Source organism: Streptopelia decaocto (assembly GCF_964273445.1).
Source record: "Streptopelia decaocto genome assembly, chromosome: 5".
Classification (NCBI taxonomy): domain Eukaryota; kingdom Metazoa; phylum Chordata; class Aves; order Columbiformes; family Columbidae; genus Streptopelia; species Streptopelia decaocto.
The window spans coordinates 34,334,879-34,353,521 of NC_138659.1; the positions used below are offsets into that span (position 1 = coordinate 34,334,879).

The following is an 18,643-nucleotide window of genomic DNA, read 5'->3' on the forward strand; positions in this document are numbered from 1 at the left end:
CTGGGAGGGCAATCTGGCTTTCAAGCGCTAATTGCATCCATTCTGATTTATCACAGAGGATTCAACTCCTGGCATTTTGCGTTCACTCCAAAATGCTGGCATAGCTGGAAGTTGGGGAAAGAGAAGCCGCAGTAACAATCCCATTGTTTGGTGTCTGACGGCCTGACTAGCTAAACATCTGCTTGAAATATTAATAACTGTCAGATGGGAACTGCTCGGGGGCTCGGTACAGTTTCGTACCATCTGTTTGTAGAGTAAACACACTTACGCACAAGGCGCATACACCCAAGCCTTTTTTCAGGGCTTTTATGCTCTGGGTCTGCGTGACTGGGTGACCCTGGACAAGGTGGGATCTGGGAGAACAGCAAATTCATCTACGACTAATGATAGCAGCAGTAACGCATCAAAGCCCAAAAGGGGTTTTGATGTTCCCTTCTTCCATATTTCCCATCCCAGATGAGCTTTGCTTCCTATTAAGGTAATTTTTCAGTGCAGGGTTTTGTTCTGGTCCTTGCTGTGCCCCGCATTGGCGCTGATATCGACTGACATCTCCCTCATGCCCTGGGAAATCTTCTCGCTACGGATTTTGGGTGCTCCCACCAACACAGGTGCGAGGGTTGAGCCCTATGGAAAAGCCCCGCTATTGTCACCACCGTTCTGCTGCCAGACATCTAACACCGTGCTCTGCTAAATACAGTCATTCCTCTAAATTTCCATCCTTAACCCTCTTATTGGCTCAATTGACCTTGATTTGGTTGAGGAAGATGGTGCTTCCAAACAGGGCAGCAAGAAAACCCACACTGAACAACAACTGTTGCACATTCACCAATGAAGTGGCTAAGTGTTTTAGGTACCGGAGCATCTTTTCGCATAAGAGGTAAGGTAGGAGTGAGGCAGCGAATATGCATTGGGACACCAGCCATGTACACAACCAAAATACTCGGTGGACTCCACACAGTGAGGAGGAGGGAGAGACAAGACAACCGTGACCAGCATGTGCAGGAGAAGCTGCTGTCTGCAGAGAGACCTTCAGTGCAGGACTCTCCTCAAGCTCCTGGTGTGGTGGGAACCATCCATAGGTCTCCTAGAGACCAAGAAATGTCAAGCCATCTGCTCCAAAAGTCCATGGAAGAGCTAGACCCCACTCCATCGCCAGCATCTCCCACCATTCCCTTACCAGGCTCCCCAGCCCATCTCTTGGTGATGGCCACCGCAAAGCCACGTGCTTGCTGAGGACACAGCAAAGAGCAGCAGGATGCTCCTACTCACGTGGACCTGGAGGACGGTGGTGCCCACTGTGGTGTTCTCGAAGAGGCTAACATTGTACAGGGCCTTGCTGAAAACCGGGCGGTTGTCATTCTCGTTGATGAGGTTAATCTTCACGCGTGCGAAGCCGACGTGGTCCGGGACGCTCTCATTTGCAAAGAGCTGGGCAGAGATGGAAGGCAAAGAGATGGGATGGAGACATTGTTTGTGGAGCTTGGGAGAGCTATCTGTTCTTTTCTAATGAAGAAAACAACCCTGTCCTGAGCTCCCTCGTGCGAGCAGCCAGCCCCATGCTAACCACCATAGCACAGAAGTTCAAAGGAAGAAAAGAGCCTCTTCCCTCTCCCGTGGGAGCTGCTCAGCTCCAGCTGATCTCAAACTCCCTGCACCACCAAACAGCTCCAGTGAACCAGGACCTGCCACCCCCCGCAGCCCAGAGCAGGGTAGGAAGGGTTTGCTCATCTTTCTGCACCAGCATCTGAAAGCCCCTCTGTGCCAGGACTAACACCACTGGTGTGCTGAAGAGATGCTGTGCCTTCCTTGAGAATGTACAGCTTGGGCAGAGAGTGGGACAAAGCTGGAGCAGGAGGCTGAGGAGAACTTTGGTGCCTGATGGCTGCACCTAAAACACAAGTTTTCTGCTCTATAAAGCTTTAACAGCCCCATGACAAAGCAAGGGGAACACACTCCGGTTAAGCTCTTGCAGCTGAGCCTTGGGATGATGGAAAAGGAGAGAAGATGCAGAGCAAATCTCTTCCTCACACCCTTCTTTTTCTTTATTATTATTATTTCCATTTTTTTTTTGCCATATTACAATGCTCTGGAGTTTTATAGTGTGGATTAGAGAGATGAATGGTCACTGATTAGTGGTCACTCTTAAAAATACAGGTGTCCCACAAAGCACAGAGGCTGTTGGCTTCCTCCTCCCACCCCTGCGGCACACGTACCGAAAATTCGTAGCGAGGAATGGTCTCGAAGTCCAGCGGCACGGCCACGCGGACGCGGATGTCTGCCTTCCCCTGGATGGAGGTTGGCGAGATGATGAAGTGGTTCGAGTTGTTGCCCACCAGGTAAACCTCGAAAACGCTGTTGGGTCCCTGGGAAGGGAGAGAGGAAGGGTGACAGTGACAGAGGAGGAAGGACCCAGCATGGCTGTGGGTGAGGCTGTGGGTCAGCACAGGACAGCAGCACCGATGCGATGGCAAAGCATGTGCATTGCGCACAAACCTGCCCGTGCCAGTAGCGTGGGCACAGCCCTTCACCTTCAGACACGTGAAAATGCAATTACCGGAGATGCGAGGGAGAGTTTCTCTGCTCGGGTTTGGTTAACTGAGTCGCAGGCTTCGGCACTGACCTTAAGCACTCTTGGTTGCATTTTTTTACGATTACTGGGTGTACAATGCATGTGATTTCTAGAAATCTTTCCACGTGCATCCATTTTACACAAACCCCATGTGCACGCAAAAGGAATACATCCCTGCGAGGAGCCTGCACAACACACAGCTGGAGGGAAAATCCCGTTTACTGTTTCCCGATCCACACTGGGTATCACACGCTGGGATTTCATTGCCCGGTGCTGGGGAGCACAGCGCGGGTGCCTCTCCCATGCAGAAGGGTCTTTCCAGTAAAAAAGCTCCAACTGGGAACTGGAAACTCCTGCTCTCCCACGGCGTGGCTAGCAGAGCAGCAGGACCAGCGGCACAGCAACAGCAGCACTCCAGGCCCCTTGCTCGGGCACAGCACCCTTCCCAAAGCACGGCCCAGGGAGCACGGGAAAAGCCAGGGCAGAAGCTGCCAGAGCCCAATTTCCAATTTTCCCCGAATGACCTCCCTCCTATCAGAAAAAGGGACCGATTAAATGCACGAAGGGGCACTAATAGCAAAAGCTGGCTAAGCGTGTCCACCGAGTAGCCAGCGACACGAGCAGAATCCCTGCTTGCCACCCTCCCCTCACCCCACGGAGTGGGAACAAGCTGAGCATCTCCAGCAGAGCCGCACAGCCCCGAGGGCACCCACAGAGCCACACGAGCCAGCCCCGAGGGCACCCACAGAACCACACGAGCCAGCCCCGAGGGCACCCACAGAACCCAGCCAGCCCCGAGGGCACCCACAGAGCCACACGAGCCCACCCTGAGGGCACCCACAGAACCACATGAGCCAGCCCCGAGGGCACCCACAGAACCCATCTAGCCCTGAGGGCACCCACAGAGCCACACGAGCCCACCCTGAGGGCACCCACAGACCCAGCCAGCCCCAAGGGCACCCGCTGCCCCAGGATCCCAGTGATGCTCATCGGGGGGGATGACAGGGGTCCAGCATCCCTATGGAGGTAACAAAAGGGACGTGTCTTGGAACAAATCTAGCTCTTTCCAAAAGGTGTGTTGCTGGTGAACTGGGAAGTGGCGGCGGTGGCATGAGTGAGGGATGCTCCCCGACACCGGCACAGAGCCTGGGAAGGAGGGAGCAGAGGAGACGGAGAACAGCAGGAGGAAGCATCACACACCCCAAGCTGTTATTTCATACCTTATCCTTAAGTTGCCAATTTATAGCAAATGTCCATTTTCCACCAGCAACAAAAAGCCATTTCATTGAGGAATTTCTGCTCAGCTCTGCTGCCAAGCCCTCAGTGTCTCTCCCAGGGCCCGGTGACCTCCATGCAGTACACAAAAAGTACCTTTCGTGGCGATGAAATGCAAGGGATTTTGTCTTGGAAGCTGGAGAGGAGTGAGTTTGTTGGAGGCACGAGATAAAAGTTGAAACATCAAAAGAAATCCAAGTATTTGCGGGAAGAGAGCTGGGTGGATTAATTCCCCTCCAGCTGGGGAAGGAGATCAGCCTCCAGATACCCACCATCGCTAATTAGCAGCCCCTTGAGTGCCTCAGTCTCCCCACGTGAGGTCTGGAGAAGGGGGATACATCTCCCTCTCGGGAGGGCTGCTGCGAGTTGCCGTTTATATATTTATTCAGCTATTTATTTTTTTGTTTCTGCCCCCATGCTGCTTTCCTTGCTCCGGGTTCCCAGAGCCCGCGAGCCCCCTGCGGACGGCTGAAAGCAAAGCTGAATATTCAAAGTGTTATCAGCCGCCCGGCAGAAGCGGCTGGCTCAGCCCGGCTCCCAGCGAGTAGCCCCTGCTCCGCAGGAAGCCACGCGGAGCTGCTTACATTTCCTCACCCCTTCCCACCTGCTCCTGCCACCCAGAGCAAACAACACATCTCAAACACATGCAAAGAAGAAGAAAAACAAGCGCTGCCTCCCTGGGCTTGCAAAGCTCCTGGTGCGCAGAGCTGGGATGGTGGGTGAGCTGGCTCTGCCAGCGCCATCGCTTTGTGGTGCTGAGGATGAGTGTGGGATGAGGGGCATGTTATTGGTACGCAACCTGCTTTACCTGCTCTTTTCCCCACTCTGACCCTTTACCCTGTACTGCTGGAGGTTTTTCCCCATCACTGAAAAGATAACGGCACCTTTCTCTTCCTTTAGAAACATAAATTAATGAGCATCCTGCCAAAGCTTAGCAACCCTACCATAATAAACCTGCCTGCACGCACCCGCCGTCCAAAGCAAATCGAGCCATCAAGAAACAGGTTTCAGAAGGAAGTTCACTAGTGCCCAGAGCTGGGACGTGGCCACACGTTGTCCAGCTTGTCTCATCCCATGTCAGCGCTTGCCGCGGCTCAGGGCTGCCACCCGCCGCCTTCGTCCCCGCAATCACAGCTCCTCCCAGCCCAGCCGCAGCCGCAACTGATGGAAATTTCATGTCAATTCAGCTAAAACACAATCAGAGCTGCAGTTGGGCATAATTATTATTTCTTCTTCCCTTGCCTATTCCTCCGAGCGTGTAATAGGAGCTGCCCGTGTCCCTGCTGCCACAACGCCAGCATCAACCTCACGCCCATACCTGACTCCCAAACAAGCGACTGCTGGCTCATCTACCCCAAATGCTTCATGTCTGAACAGTTTTTAATGGACCTGCTCATGCATCTGCTATGAACCATGGCCAAAAGTCTGCTCTCCCAACCCGTGCAACGTGCTCACAGGACGTGGTTCACCATGAATTGGGGAGCCCCTTCTCACATAGGGAGAGGCCAGGAGCAGCCACATCAGCTGTTCCAGCTTGCACTGAGGATGAACCCTGAGCTCTTTATCTACTTTGTCACCCAGCGTAGCCCACTGGCTTCATCCATCACTCCTGCTCCCACCCAGCCCCTTCCTCATGGGAGTACGCATGGAAACCTTCAGAAATGATCCAACCTTTCCCCAGTCCAAGCAAGTACTTGGCATCGCTTACCAACAGCTACGCAAATACCCAAAGTAAAAAAGAATAACCCAAACCTCTAGGCAAGCAAACAACCCTTCCCCAGCCACACCACCCTCTGGGACCACCGGGCTGCGGAGGGAGGTTGGTGGCCTGCGTGCATTTTCAGCACAAAGTCAGCTCCATTTGGGAAAAGCAGCCAGGGATCCTAAGTTTGCTTCTTTCCGTGGTACAGGGCTCCCTTGGATTCTCTCTTCCCCAGCTCAACTTTGCTTTTCCAAAACGGAGAGCTTTGCCTTTCTGAAGAGCAAAATCCAGCATCACTCCAGTTTCCTTCCCAAATACCTTCTAGGCACCAGCTATTACCTACAAAAAGCTGAGGAGCGTTTAATGTCCCCCATTCTGGCAAGTCTGCAAAGAAAGGAAAGTGCTAAGAGTTCAGGAGTGGTGGAGGAGGAACAGGGCAAAAAAAGAAAAGCAATTAGTGCCTCTTTGTGCGGCTTGGATACCTTATGCCTGGTTCTAGCTAGTCCGAGACAAATAATGCTTAATTCTGTCTTTGAAAACACATGGCATAAAGAGGGTTATTCTCTCCACCCACTTCAAGGCATTTAACTCTGCTCTGAACAGCCCCTCTGGAGTTACCTGCCTCTCTCCCAGCACCCATTCGAGCACAGCACCGTCGTCCTTAAGGACGGGTCATGGGTGATGCGAGACGCCTGGAGCAAAATGGTCCCCAGCCTTTCCCGTCTTTCCCGGCCCTTTGCTCCTGTTTCTGTCCATCCCGAGCGTCAGTCCTGGCCCCCACCCGGAGCAGGTTTCTCCTTCCCGCTCCCCAGGTTATCTGCTGAATTCCACACACGCCTGCACAGACGGGATCAATCCGAGGCTGCCTCGCCTCCAGCTTATCTCTGCTCCAAATGATTGATTTTCCCTCTTTAAGGGTAATTTGCTGGTGAATTCCATGTATTGCAAAAACCCCTGTGAAATCTAATTCAGCCCGACTGGCAGCTGGCACTTTTGGGAGAGAATACTCGAGTGCCGTCAATTCTCCTTTACAGTTCCTTGCTGTGTAGATCATATTTATAGTGTGCATGTCTGTCATATGCATATATATGCTACGGATGATTCATATATTGCACCTGCACACGCATGGGCACGTGTAATATCCCTATGCGAGTCTCTGATGTGGCTTTATACAACAAATACCGTGTATTCCCTTGGCCTGGATTTTCTTCTTTTAAAATTTCTCATTTATCTTCCTCAATATGCTTATTTTGGAGAACGGTTTCCAAATTATTTTAAAATGTCAGACCATCATAGTTGTGCTTTATACAGCCTCTGCCCTTTTCTTCCTCTTCAGTCAACCGTGTCAAGGAAAATCAAGCAAAACCCAGGGCAGACGAGCTGGTTTCTCCGGCATGCCCTGCGAAAATACTGCTGTTCTCAATACACCTCTGTGGATCTTGCAGCGACAGGAAGATCAAATGGGGAATGCCCTGAAGGATGCTCTGCTCTTTTTCCTGCATCAAACCCTTATCTTCTCCCTAAAATACTACATCAAGCCATCAGGTCGTAAAACAGCAGCATATCCAGCGAGGATGTCCATGACCACCACCTCAGCCAGCCTTGGAGCACAGGAGCCTGAGCTAAACAGTTCTCCTAATAAATGAATGTGAGCTTATTCCACAGCTCAGGGCTCTTGGCCTCAACCTGGAAACACACCTTGCTGCAAAACTGAGTAATTCAAGGCTTTCATCTTCCTTTTCACACACAGGATTTATTCATCCCTGCTGATCTATTGAGAGGAGAATCCAGCCCTAGTCTGGGAGTGTGTATGAATACACATAGAGGTCTTCTGCAGTGTCCAGTCGAGCTCAGTCTAAATACCAGGAAACCTTCACAGATTTTTATAATCAGCTCTCAAACAGCCTTGGAAAGATATTCAAGTGGTTTGCTGCTTATCTGGCAGAGACACAAACTCAGCCACGCAGAGGTTAACGCTTTCTCCTTGTTTCACAGAACACCGGGTCCAAGACAATCTGCAAACCCCATGCACTGATTTCTCCTGCCTTCAAGTGTTTTCAGTAAGCCGTAGAGAATGCAAGAAGCAAAGCCAGCACAGCTGGTTGAAAACCTCTTGGTTGCGTTCTGAGTCCACATTTGGGGTCATCTCGGCCCAACCCGGGCGCGTGCTCCTGGAGATATTCCCCTTCCCACCGCAGCCCCTGCCAGCTCCTCTCCCAGCAAGGCTGCAGCCACATCTGAGGGACACAAGCTGGGAGTTTGCAAGGGACAGACTCAGAGGAACAGGTTTCTCTTTGGGGGCACCCTGCTTGGGTCCCTTGTCTGAGGCGTTAACGCCAGCCGAGCTCCAGAAAGGCACTTAAACACAGAGGGAAAATCAAGAGCACGCTTTCACGCGCCGTCTTGTGTGCAACGTAAATACATTTTTAAGTGCTTTGCTGAATCGCTTAATCTAACTCCTTCAAAAAGCAATCATTTGAGTTTGTGCAGAACACGCCAGAAGAAAGAAAGACCAAAAACCCACCATTTAAAAATGGATAAAAACCACCTTAATGGCCTGGTGGCCCACGCAGAATGTTTTAAGGGCCAGACCCATAGTACACCCCTCTCGCCAGCTCTACAATGGCACAACTGGAGTGTGATGGCAGGCGGGTCCCCCAAAGCCACCCAGCCCTACAGGACCCCTGCGTGGGGAAAGGGTCAGGCGTGGGCTGCACCGTCCAAGTAGGACCTGCCCAAACATGAGGGCTGAAGGAACAGCATCCAGATTTGCTGGGGCAGGGGCAGAAGGCAGCTGGATGGCTTTGCTTAAGACAGAAACCAACCTCTCCTTGGACTAACGACATGGGTTGGGAGGCAGGAGACCCAACTCGAGCAAAACGATCTTTCCCAAGGCTCTACCTTTGATTTCATGTGTCTCCATCCATCTGCTCTCATTTATTTGTTTAGCTTCTCTCCCCAGAGACACATATAATTCTCTTCTTGCTCTCCTTTGCCCCTAACACAAATGAATCATGTCATCTCCAGCGTGATGGCCGTGTTGGCAAAATAGCTTCTGTCAGCCACGTCCTCAGTCACATCCCTGCCTGAAGACCTTGGTCCTTTGCCGTCTCACCCCTGCACTCACAGCACCGGGAGATGAGAGAGCATGGCCATATCTCAGCTCCGTCACATGCAGACACTTTGTAAAAGCCTCTCAACTTGTATGAGGTAATTGAGCGTACAAAATACCACCGTCAGGCAACCAGCTTCCTGTCCTCTAAGTTTTTACTGAAGGGTTGGGGCTCTTGGGACTTCTATAAATACACTGCCCAGGAAGCAGGGCTAGAACAAACCTGGATGCAGATGCGGTCCCACTTCTATCTCATATACATCTTTTTCACAACCTGGGTATCTTGTTTTCTCCCCCAAAGCACTACCTTGACTGTTAATCCAGCTGCAAGCATCCATAAGGGAAATGAGAAAGATCCCCCACAGGATAATGCAGAAAACAAACTCCAATTGCTTATAAATTTCCTCCCTCCAGATATTCCAAGACGTCAGCTCTCCCGTGCTTCTTATCAGAGGAAATAATGCTGTGGCCAAAGCGATCCATGCTAATATGACACATACAGTAAAAGTCCCTTAGCAGAGAGGTCCACTCTCAGCAGTTCTAAAAATCTCAGCCAGTTCTTTTGGGGAAATCTCAGCAAGTTAAAGAAATAGCACCAAAAGAATGAGTCTATTTTTTACTCGCAAAATTGGGAAGGCAAGGCTATTTTTTATTCTCCCATTCTAAAATTAGCAAGGCTGAAAAGTGAATTCTTGAATGGGAGTCACTCCAGTAAAATGAGCTTTTTAACCAGAAATAATGACAGATCCTTCATCCTTCTGGCACAAACAGAAGTGTTACAATGCCCTTCAAGAATGGTTCTGCTGACATCTTTCAGAAGGCATGACAGCGGCTCTATTCAGGAACTATCCTAAGCATCTGTCATATCCATATCTTCTTTATTAGCAATTGACATTTTCAAGAGAAAACAGTCTCTTTATCTGCTTAATAGCTCATCTGCACCTCTTCAGGCTGAACTCATAACTCCCGGGTGGTGACATCATGTCACAAGTAGGTGATTAGTTCTGTGTCATAATCACTTCACGAGAATTAAACAAAAAAAGGGATTTCTGGGTGGCTTTATGAGACTTGGGGAATTTAACCAGGGCTGGGGAAAGACAAGTCCACCATTTCGGCCTGATAGCCCCTGGTTTCCAGCCACAAATTATAATTGCCCACTTTTTGGAAGATGCCCCCTTTAATTGAACTGCTGAGATTTCGGGGAGCAGGGGGAGAGGTTCTGTTTCATATCCCTCAGCGCTACAACTTAGTTTACCTGAAGCATCAGGAAAACATCCTGACAATGCCATTTACCCTGACAAACCCTCTCCCCTCATCTCTCTCTTGGCCCGAAGAGGAACGGGGCAGCAGGAGCCCGTAGCCAGCGCCTTTCCGCGGGATTTCAGGTTCACCATGAGGTGTCAGCACTAGTTTGAGGCAGACACCCAGGCAGCGCGGCGGGTTCCGAGGGCACCGGCACACTGGAGCAGCCAGACGTGAACTGCACAAGCCAAATAATCAGAGTAATGGAAGGTTTGCAAGCCCCAGGCTGCAAAACATGCTGCAATCCCTCCGTAGCACAGACCGGCGCGTGATAAATAGGAGCTTTGTTAACATGAGGGGGGAACAAGCGGCTCACTTGCGGTGATGAACTGGTATCCTAATCCCTTCAGGCCAGTGCGGATCTCGTCTCCCCCTGACGGCAGCAGTACACGGCCCCGCCGGGACAGAGAGCCCAGGAACCCGTCCTTTGGCTCCCTGGTGGGTCCCTTGCAGAAATCCTCCCTTTCCAAGACAGACTGGCAAAGGACTGCTTGACAAGAGCCCTCAGAAGTGGGTGAGGACCAGCATCCCACACAATCCGATTTTCTGGCTCTCAGTGGCCGCACAATTCCCGCTGCACCGAGATATGTACCACGGCTGCGCTCGGGGGATGCAGCAAGGGTGGCCGTAAGAGCTGAAATATAGTTACCAGGACATAACCGTGCACCTCAGTCCAGGTTAATCCATGACTTCTCCTTCCCTTCACCCCCCAAACCACACCAGTGTTCCCCTACAAAAGATGGGCAAAAGCAGCCCTGGCAGAGGCCACCTCACCTCGTCCTTGTCCTGCACCTGGATGAAGAGGGGGAGGGCAAAGCCCACCTGGGCCAGCTCAGGGATGGCCACGCTGTACTCTGAGCTGTTGAACTCGGGTGCGTTGTCGTTGATGTCAATGACCAGGATGTTGAAGGTAGTGGTGACGGTGGCATTGGAGGGCGTGCGGTCATCGTTCAGCTCCGTTCCCTACAAGGAGGGAAAACAACAGGGCAGCCTTTATTTTTCAAAGAATAAATGTAAAAGAAAGTGTGTGTGTTGTGAAGCTTTTGCTTCCTCCACTTTGCCAAGGAAGGATGCTCAGGTAGTTCTACTCTTGTCCCTTAACCATGAGCACCTTTCGCACCGCTGACCCATTGACACCCACAGGTGTTGACCCAGCTCTTCCATCACCCGTGCTGCAGACCCACAGCACTCTCACAAACCTTCCCAGGGGTTTAATGTTTCCCTCAGGATGGCTGTGGCCAAGATCTCACTTGCCCCTACCATGCAACATGTTGCCAGGACTCAGAGTCATGCTGGGGGATGAATAGGTGATTTCCCTACCACAAGCATTTAAAACAGAATATTGCCTTGCGAGATGCAGGAGAAAAACTGGAATACAGGAGGTTCCACTTGAATTTGAGAAGAAACTTGTTCGGGGTGAGGGTGCCAGAGCCTGGACCAGGGTAGCAGCGGAGTCTCCTTCTCTGCAGACATTCCAACCCGCCTGGACACCTTCCTGTGTAACCTCATCTGGGTGTTCCTGCTCCGGGGGGGATTGCACTGGATGAGCTTTCCAGGTCCTTTCCAATCCCTGATATTCTGTGTGACAGCCCCCAAAACAAGGGAAGCCACGATGGAGCAAAGAGCACTCCTGTACTTCTCTGTTGTCTCCTGAGGTGGGATCAGGAGGAGGGAGTTGACCATCCTCGTATTACTGAACAGACAAAAAACTAGGGCAGCAGAGGAAAACAAGATTTAGACCTTAAAATAGGTTTGGCAATATGTGTCTAAATACAGAGCTGAGTCATGACTCTGTATCACACCTCTGTCTCAAGGAGGACTTTAATTTTACTTTCGCAAAAGAATAAAGTGCAGATTTTATCCCCAGCGAAGCAAGGCTCGTGAAACAGCCTTTTCAAGCAGAGTCCCTCCTCTTGTCCTCCGGATCGTCTCGCTTTGCTGTGGGCACGGAAAAGCAATGCTAACGTGACCCACTTGGCTCATCGCTATTCAGCGCTTCTGCTCACAGCAGCAGAACAGGCTGATCCGAACACGGCGCGATCCAGCTGTATTTTCACCGCGTGCTCTGGGACGAGAGCAGCAGGGAATGTTTGGGGTCCCAGAGTGCGGGCTGCAGAGAGCTGGCGTTTGTGGGAGGATGCACAGCTTGTACGGAGGGGAAATAAAATCTACTAGATCAACAGAATGTAGCCGGAACTCCGTTATCATGCAGGCAGGAAAACAAGCAAGTTTGCAGGTTCACAAACCTTTCCAAGATTAAACAGATAATTTTGTCCCTATTAAAAACAGACAATTCTCCCTCTCTTGAGTTCTACTGAGTTTAAGCTATAAAGCCCCAAACCAAGACATACCAGGGATGGATGTGGATCTCTTCACCGTGCGCACAGCCCCACAGCATGACCAAGGGACCAAGAGGGGTCATTTCTTGTCTCTTTGCCCCCCCAAAACAAAGCATCGCACTTGCCAAAATGAGGAGAAGTGCTGGCTGCTGCCCTCCCAATCAATGCCCCTTCCTATGATGCTGACTTTTTCCCCACCCCGGTCCAGCAGAATCTATACTGCTAAATGTGTTTCCAACCTGCTGCCCAGCTTGGTATTGATTTTAATTACAGGGCTGCAAGCAGAGCCAGGGAACTGCTCTCAGGTGGGGCTGGTGGGCACATTTCAGTGCCTTTTCTTGATGAAGCAACTTTCAGCATCGCTCCCTGGCTGTGCCCGCTTGTGCCGGGCACATGCACACCGTGCCCTGTTATACCACTGCCTGCCCATGTGACAAAATGCTCCTGGTTTTCTGAGTTTTTTTTTGGGGAAAAGATGGGAAATAGGCAACAAGTTGGCACAATTCAGGTGCCCAAATGTAGGTGTCTCATGTTATTTTCCATCCCAGAGCATCTGCACGCTGCCAAAAGATACAACCAGAGCGAAATCTAATTGGAAGCCAGGCAGGGCACCCAGAAATGAGCTTATGCAATTACATACATTTGGGTTGAAGGGACCTTCCCAGCTCCCCCAGTGCCCCCCCTGCCATGACCGGGACATCTGCACCAGCTCAGGTTGCTCAGAGCCCCGTCCAGCCTGGCCTGGGATGTCTCCAGGGATGGTTCATCCACCACCTCTCTTGCCACCCGTCTAAAGGTAACCACGTTTTGGGCCACGATACAAGGAGGCTGTGCTAGACATCTGGCTTGGCTTGGCCAGGGAACAGCACATCACAACTCAGGATGGCCACAGGAGCAACATGTCCCAGATTTGCTCCTCCACCTTGAAAGCCTTGTCCCCATGCAGCTTGCCCTCCCAATCCGACTCTGCCAACGTGTCTCCTGGACAGAGGAGCTCTCACCTTCACCGTGAGGATGAACCCAGCACTGTAGAACGGGTTCTCCCGGTCCAGCGGCCCGTTCAGGGTTAAGGCTCCACTGATGTAGTCCAGTGCAAAGATGCTGTTGGTGTTACCTGACAAAAAAACCCAGACAACGTGAGCACAAGCAGTGGGTTGAGGGGATGTCAAATGGCACGGAGGGTAATGCAGAGGAGGAAGAAGGAGGCCACGAGTCTCTTCTCCAATCGGTCTCCATGCATGAGTGGAGCTGGTGCTTGAAAGAGAGAGGTTTTACAGAGCAGAGCCACCACCAGGCCAGGAGCTCCGAGCCAGGCACAGGCTGCAGTGGGCTCTGCAAACCCTCCACGTTACCCCAATGCACTTTGCAATATATTAATAATAGCTAGAGTGGTGCTCAACTCCTTCACCTGCCCCAGCTCGGGGCTCAAAACAGAGCTTTCCTTCCAACAGGCAATGCAGTCGTGAATGCTGCGGGCAGCTGGAGAATTTAAAAGGGAAAACACACAACACCACAGCCAAAACCAAGACCAGACGCAGACCCTCCCCTCTGAACAGCTGTGTCGCTGGGGTGGGCACAGCCTCTCTCTTAGAATACAAGAGTGAAGGGACATCGGTTCAGGTTAATCAGAGGAAGGCACAGACCAGAGGATGCTGAGGATAAAAATCCACACGTATTCAAGGAGAGAGTGGAGAGGTCAATGAAAGAAACAAAATACATCAAATAACAGAAAATCCACATGCAACCCAGGAAATTTCTTAGCTGGATGCGTTTGGTGATAGGGAGAGTATCAGAATAAGCACTATAGGCACTTTTATGCTCTTGTGTAGGTGTCTACTGTTGGTGGATGTGTTGACCCCCTGCAGCTGCCTCATTTTCCTCTATCTGAGCTGAACTTGGCCTCTGTGCTGGTCCTGATGTGCAAGGAACCAGCTGGGGGTGCCACAGGAGGCTGTGCCGCCTCCCCGGAGCACCCCATTCTCCCTTGAGCTCCTCTGGAATCAGACACACAGTGAGGACTGAGACAACACTTGAGTCTCGCGGCCAGCAGATGCTCACGAGATGAATGTCCTGCACTGGGAATGCACTTGTGACAGTCCCAGGTCCTCTCTCTGTCAGCCAGACAAAAGAGAACAGTTGGCACGTGGAGCCTGGGACACCTGATGCCGGCCTGACATGATGCCAGAGGTGGCTGCTCAATTAGTGATGATCAGGGAGGTCATATGCAGGCATATGGCCACCCACGCCACGCCCATCAGCATCTCACAACGTGCAGAAAGCCCTGATCCAGCCTCAAACTGGAGTGAGGAAACCCTGCAGGTATGTTACATTCATCCCGGTCAAAAATAAAACCCAAATATATAATAAAAGACAAACAAACCCAAACCTGTCTTCTCAATGCATCTCCGCATGAACGGAACACGCACAACATTTGTCATTTCCCTGAAGGGAGCCGCAAGATGGATGTGTTGCCACAGAAAGTTGTTTCCCATCGCTCAGCATCACCCAAGCCTGTGTTAACCACAGCTGCACCTTTCTTGGTATGGCCAAAGCCTCCGGGTCTGCCTTGTCCCTCCCTCACAGCCCTGGAGCCCCCCTGGCCTTCAAAAACCACTGGGTTCCAGTTTCTATGCTCTATCCTAGAGCCGTAAGTTCCACAATACCTTTTCCCTCGACTTCTGAGCCTTTATATCTTCCTTTTAGACCAATGCCTCCCATTTCTGCCCTTGGTCCTCTCTTCTCTCCAGCTAAATGGCCCACTGCCTGCTAGCCAGCTTAATGAACTGGTGCATGGCTACCTTAAATATTAGAAGCAGCCTTTTTTTAAAAAAGAAAAATAATAATCTTCCCCTTCCATACATGAAGATCTCTGGTCTCCCTCCTCAGGCAATTCTCTTTTTGTCTTGACTTCCCACCTTTGCTCTGTAATTCACAGTGGGCTCTCTAGGAGACTCCTTCTGATACCAGGTTTGAAGGACACTCCACGAGATACATTGTGCTGTAAGGCATTTAAATGCTCCGGGATGCCATGTTGCCATGGTTAAGTTTATGCATCAGGGCGATCTTGGCACACACCCCCTAATATAAAGTGTAATGAAATACCTTTTTGATCACAAAACACTGTTCTGCTAACACGAATCTGTGAATGCGGAGACCAATGGATTTTAGTGGAAATAGGTCAATAGAGTAGGAATTTAACACAAAGGACTGAACACAGCACTGAGCTCCCTGTCCTAAAAACAGTTACGTGTTTCGTATTCAGTTGTTAAAGGATGGACGAATAAATGAGGGACCGAGACGCCCTGCTAGGCTGCACATCAGAGGCTGTTCATAGCCCAGCCTCCCCAGCAGCGCTAGACAGCAGCTACGCATCTGATGCCCTCGCAGGCACCTCTCTGCAAGCACAGAGCTGCCAGCTTTGCAAATCAGCCTCCGAAGGGAAGAGGTGTCTCCAAACTTGTCCCTCCGAGGCCTTTCGCAATTTCCTTGACAATGCTTCTCCAAGCACCGCTTCATTATTCCTCTGCCCAGCGATCCCGGCTGAAGCACTCGCTCTGCCCACCAATGTGTGCTCCCCGGAGATGCTTTCTTTGCAGAAAATCTCTCTAATTTTCCTCAGAGCGAGGGAAAAAAAGAAAGAGATGGGGGAAAAATAGCCAATTTTGTCTTTCCCTCCCCCCACCAGTCTGTCACTCTCCTCACCTCTGGGCTATTTCTCCTCCCTGTCTGGATCTCCTCTCCATCAGCTCCCAGCCCAGGAGGACGCTGAGCCTGTGCTAAGCACAGCACATCAGTGCAGCAAACCGCGGTTTGCTCATCACTGATTTTGAAGAGAGGCTTCAGTGCACAGCTGTGAGATGGAGAACACAGAGTGGATGGAGACCTTCTGCAAGGATTCCAAATCCAGTCGAGATCCACAGATAATCCCATTTCTGGGAGGATACAGAATAGCTCAGACCTTTCCATGTCCAAGTTTGCACTCTGCAAGCTATTTTAATGACAGAGACAGGAACTATCATGGCCATGCTTGACAGGAAAGCCAAGTGACCTTCAAGAAGGTGTCCTCCTGCATACTTTCCTGTGAGAAGTGCTCACACCATGGCACACTGGACCTTCCGCTCCACACCAAGCAGGTGACAAAATGATGGCTCACCTGGCTCAGGAGTTACCAGCTGCTGGACATGTCCTGGTTTGAGCCGTCTACTGCCTGACCTGAAGCTGGTCTGAACCGCCAAAGCATTTCTAAATGGGGACTTCATTTCCATGCCTCTGGTTTGAGAAGGGAGCCCAAGACCATGCTCTGGTTGCTGCTGAACAGAGACTCACGTGTCCTCCACCTCTTTCCCCATCCAGACAAGGATGTGGCACATCCACACAGAACCAGAGCAGGAAAAGAGAAGGAATAAACAGGTCATTCGGCAGCAGAGGGGAAGTTCTTCTTTCAAGTGCTGGGGAAGTAAAGATGGCCTTCAGAAAAGCAGGGTAGGGAAAAGGAGAACAGGAGAAGGAGAAGGGGAAGGGGAAGGGGAAGGGGAAGGGGAAGGGGAAGGAGAAGGGGAAGGGGAAGGGGAAGGAGAAGGAGAAGGAGAAGGAGAAGGAGAAGGAGAAGGAGAAGGAGAAGGAGAAGGAGAAGGAGAAGGAGAAGGAGAAGGAGAAGGAGAAGGAGAAGGAGAAGGAGAAGGAGGAGGAGAAGGAGCAGGAGGAGGAGAAGGAGGAGGAGGAGGAGGAGGAGGAGGAGGAGGAGGAGGAGGAGGAGGAGGAGGAGGAGGAGGAGGAGGAGGAGGAGGAGGAGGAGGAGGAGGAGGAGGAGGAGGAGGAGGAGGAGAAGGAGAAGGAGAAGGAGAAGGAGAAGGAGAAGGAGAAGGAGAAGGAGAAGGAGAAGGAGAAGGAGAAGGAGAAGGAGAAGGAGGAGGAGGAGGAGGAGGAGGAGGAGGAGGAGGAGAAGGAGGAAGAGGAGAAGGAAGAGGAGAAGGAAAAGGAAGGAGAAGGAGAAGGAGAAGGAGAAAAAGGAGGAAAACTTTCCCATCCCTCCATCTGCGTGTGGGTAAAAGCAGCTCCTGCATCCACCACAGCCGGGCAGGGGACCAGAGAGGTAGAGACCAACGTGGAGCTGGACTGGGAGCAGCGGGATGGATCACAGCAGCCCATTCGGAGTGTTTTTCCAGGCTCATTGAGGAACGGATGGTGGCACAGGCATCGCTTTGGAGAAACACTGCGAGAATGAGGTGTGTTATAGATGAGGGCCATAATGTTTAATTGCCCTCAGCCAACGCTCTCACGGTTTAAAAAGGCCATTAAAATACTGGCTCAAACCCAGGAGGAAAAAAAATAAAGGAAAAACGAGATGTTGGTGTCTCCTCCTTTCTCCCTATCCCTTTAGCCTTTAAGCATCATTCAAATCCCTAGAAAAGAGAGATGCAGCTATCGCCCAGCTCTGCCTGTCAGCCAGGGGAAGCCGATTCCCCCATGCAGGCAAGTTTTCCCGCTCCTCACGCCATGAAGGGCTGTTTGTATCGACGAGCCGCATCCTCACCGAGCCGCTGAACTCAGAGCAGATGACTTTCATGAGATGTGAAAGGGGAACCCATCACACACCTTGTGCGGGATAATTTATTAATCAAAATGTGCTCTGTCAGGGCTCCTCGGCACCAAAATAGATGCTGTTGGATGTGGTTCATAGAGTCAGCAACGGACACAGTTATCATCGTATAAATAGCCCATCAGCTGCTGTGACCACCTTGCTGCTCTTCACCTTCAGTTCTTGCTCCCGTGCGATACGCAGGGAAGCACACCAGGCCAGATACCTCACCCAGCGTTTAAATTCAAAGGGAGCAAGTTATTTCCAAAGGAAAAGGGATTATGACAACCTGAGCTTTATTCCTTCGCTCGGTGTGAAATCTAGGAAACACTGCCCATTCCTCCTGCTCTGGACTTGGGTTTGTTGCTCCCAGAAAGTGCATCTCTCCCTCTGGGACACCCAATCTGAGCGCAGTGCTGTGTGCCAGCACTCCTCCGCACACGCTCGCTCTGCAAACAGGCATTTTTAGTATCTTCCCCAAAAGATTTAATTGCCCATTCGAGCACAACCGGCAGAATTTTTGATCTTGCAGAGCCACAGAAGCAGCTCGGATTAAATGCTCACACAGTTCCCTTTTTTAGAACTGAATGTACAGTATGAGAAAATAAAAGGAGAGATTTATCAGCCGCGGTGCAATCCCCCTCCCAGAGCCCCCGGAGCTGCCGCTGGGTACCAGAGAGGAGAACACAGCCCGCAGAGTTTAAAGGTTCCTGCTCCGAGTGCAATCCATCACATGAAAGGATGCTGAGTCCTGGACCGCAACCAT

General features: G+C 51.2%; 1 protein-coding gene across 2 annotated transcripts in view; it reads right to left on the bottom strand.

The window, feature by feature from the left end:
• CDH23 (cadherin related 23) overlaps positions 1-18,643 on the bottom strand; it is a gene marked incomplete at its 5' end in the record, with an annotated part of 191,770 nt that overhangs the window by 76,457 nt on the left and 96,670 nt on the right. For both annotated transcript variants that reach the window (XM_082054336.1, XM_082054337.1), the window contains 4 exons: positions 1,270-1,428; positions 2,214-2,363; positions 10,735-10,923; positions 13,301-13,413. In XM_082054336.1, the coding sequence (XP_081910462.1) occupies positions 1,270-1,428; positions 2,214-2,363; positions 10,735-10,923; positions 13,301-13,413 (611 nt within the window). The remainder of the gene's footprint in view (positions 1-1,269; positions 1,429-2,213; positions 2,364-10,734; positions 10,924-13,300; positions 13,414-18,643) is intronic.